The sequence below is a fragment of the Buceros rhinoceros genome, unplaced genomic scaffold (genome assembly GCF_000710305.1).
Source record: "Buceros rhinoceros silvestris isolate BGI_N320 unplaced genomic scaffold, ASM71030v1 scaffold3845, whole genome shotgun sequence".
Taxonomy (NCBI): Eukaryota; Metazoa; Chordata; class Aves; order Bucerotiformes; family Bucerotidae; genus Buceros; species Buceros rhinoceros.
Window position 1 is genome coordinate 1 of NW_010410993.1, and position 2,218 is coordinate 2,218.

At 39.1% G+C, this 2,218-nt stretch overlaps 1 protein-coding gene across 1 annotated transcript in view; it reads left to right on the forward strand.

Annotated features, from left to right (window-relative positions):
• Positions 1-493: 493 nt before the first annotated feature.
• Positions 494-2,218, forward strand: part of YLPM1 (YLP motif containing 1) — a gene marked incomplete at its 5' end in the record, with an annotated part of 38,401 nt that continues 36,676 nt past the window's right edge. The window contains 2 exons of the mRNA XM_010135799.1: positions 494-688; positions 1,911-2,208. Of these exons, the coding sequence (XP_010134101.1) occupies positions 494-688; positions 1,911-2,208 (493 nt within the window). The remainder of the gene's footprint in view (positions 689-1,910; positions 2,209-2,218) is intronic.

The following is a 2,218-nucleotide window of genomic DNA, read 5'->3' on the forward strand; positions in this document are numbered from 1 at the left end:
GTTCCTCCATGTTGAACCCAGGACAATGAGGAATGCTCTCTTGAAGACACTATGTCTTATTTTTGTCAGCATGCTTAGTAACAGTTACCACATAATGGATGGAGGTAGTGATTGATCCTTGAACAGATTAGGATAGTAGATTACCCTGCAGTATGTGCGCCACTACTAAGTGACAAAAATAACGCACTCAGAGTTACTTTACCTCATCATGGAAAAGCACTCTTGTCTCGTTATATTCACTGTATGCAAGAGATAACAAATCTGCACTAATCTCTTTCCTGTAGGTAGGCTATTCACATTAAGAGTGGAAGAAATAAAAACCTTTTCTGCAAAACCTGTCTTGCAGAAGCTGTAGGTGGCCATCCCGCTGAAAATATACAGTGATAAAATAACGAACAGTGAGAAAGTTCCTGTAAACTGGGTAGTGGCCAAATGTGTTTTTTTCTGACAGAAGGAGCTTTCCTTTATTTATAGTATTTGTCATTTTCTCTAGCTCAATATTGAACCTTCTGATGACCCTGAGGAAGATTTGAGATTGCAGCAGTTGCAAGTGGCCGCAGCTCAATGGCAGCAGCATCCCCATCAGCGGGTTGGATTTCAGTATCAGAGAATAATGCAGAAGCATGCCCAACTGCAGCAGATAGTACAGCAGTATCAACAGATCATGCAACAGCCTTCACACTTACAGGTGAAACACTAAGGAGATGGTGTTCGATATAATTCCTGAGTGACCTAGCATTCATGGTCTGTGGAAAAGCAAGTAGTTGAGTAATTTGTCACGGTTGGCTAGTTTGTCTAGCCACTTTTTTGACTTGTGTAGAAGTCTATGTCTCCTTTTCCAGCTGTCACTCAACTGCAGAATGAAAAAAAAAAACAGAGAGATGGTGATGAATCTTCAGTAGGGTGAGAAATGTAAGACATTACACTTGTCATAAGATTTTTTTCAGGCATACCTGAGTGATACAGGAGCAAAGCTGAATACAGTATTGCATTTACTGAGGTTTGAATGTTTTACTGCTAGAGAAACAGTAGAGAAGAAAGCTCGAATAATCAAATGATTGCATGGACTAATTTGGTAGCTGTTCTTTTTTACAACATTGTGTAGTTCAAAAATAAATATGTGCAATGATGAAGTAAACATAGCTGCCAAAAATACACCACTAAAGTAATTAAGAAAATCACTGTCTCACGTAATTTTTTACTCAATCAGGGAAATAAAATAACAAGTCTTAATAACTAGTTTGGATAGTTATATCGGTGTTACAACCTTTAAGCTTTTAAGTAGAATTTGATTACTGTGCTAGAGTTGAATCAGCTTTTTCTAGGTTGGTGGAGTTTGTACATTAAACGTTTCTTTGTCTGCTTGTTTAAAAAGACATCTTCAGATTGCATCCTAAAAATGTCAGACAATTTCAAGTCATGGATGTTAGGATATCTACACATAGTGAAAGACAGTACCTCCTTGAAGGAAGCTTCATTATGCAAACAGTATCTGGCAAAGGCTTATAGAAAAATAATTGCTGACAACTGAAGCACCTCTGAGCAGGTTAATAGCAGAAACTGAAACCTTGAGAAATAGCCATGTATTGTATATATTGAAAGCGTGAACACTGATTTGGGCTTTAGCCATTGTTAGCATCCACTGATAATACAGAGCCCTTTGATTATACCGGGTGGGGGGGTGGTGTGTGAAGAAGGCTGTTATACGTAAATGTTCTCCTGTCATAAAATGTGTAAATTATAGCTATGACTTCAGACATTGCAGTTGGAGTTTGCTTTTGTTTCAGTGTAGTTCTTCCTCAATCTTCTGTCCAAGTCAGAAATCATGGTATTATACGTGATGCTGAAGTGTGTGGGTCTGAAAATAACTAAGATGGTATTTTAGAGCTATTCTGGACTTCTTGTTGCAGGCAATGTCAGTGGACATGCAGCTACGACATTATGAGGCACAGCAAAAACAGTTCCAGCAGCTTCATAAAGATTGGGAACGATCAATGAACCAACAGTGGCAGCATCAGCTTCAAACCTACCCTCACAAAGACCAGCTTCAAGAGTATGAGAAACAGTGGAAAGCATGGGATGAACAGATGAAGGTCACTCAGTCCCATTTGCAGGAGAAAGTGAGCTCGCTCCAAAATCTGAAGAATCAGTATCCTGCTAATGTTTCACTGCCACCTCCATTTGTTCCATATTCTCAAACCACTCAAGGTGGCATTCC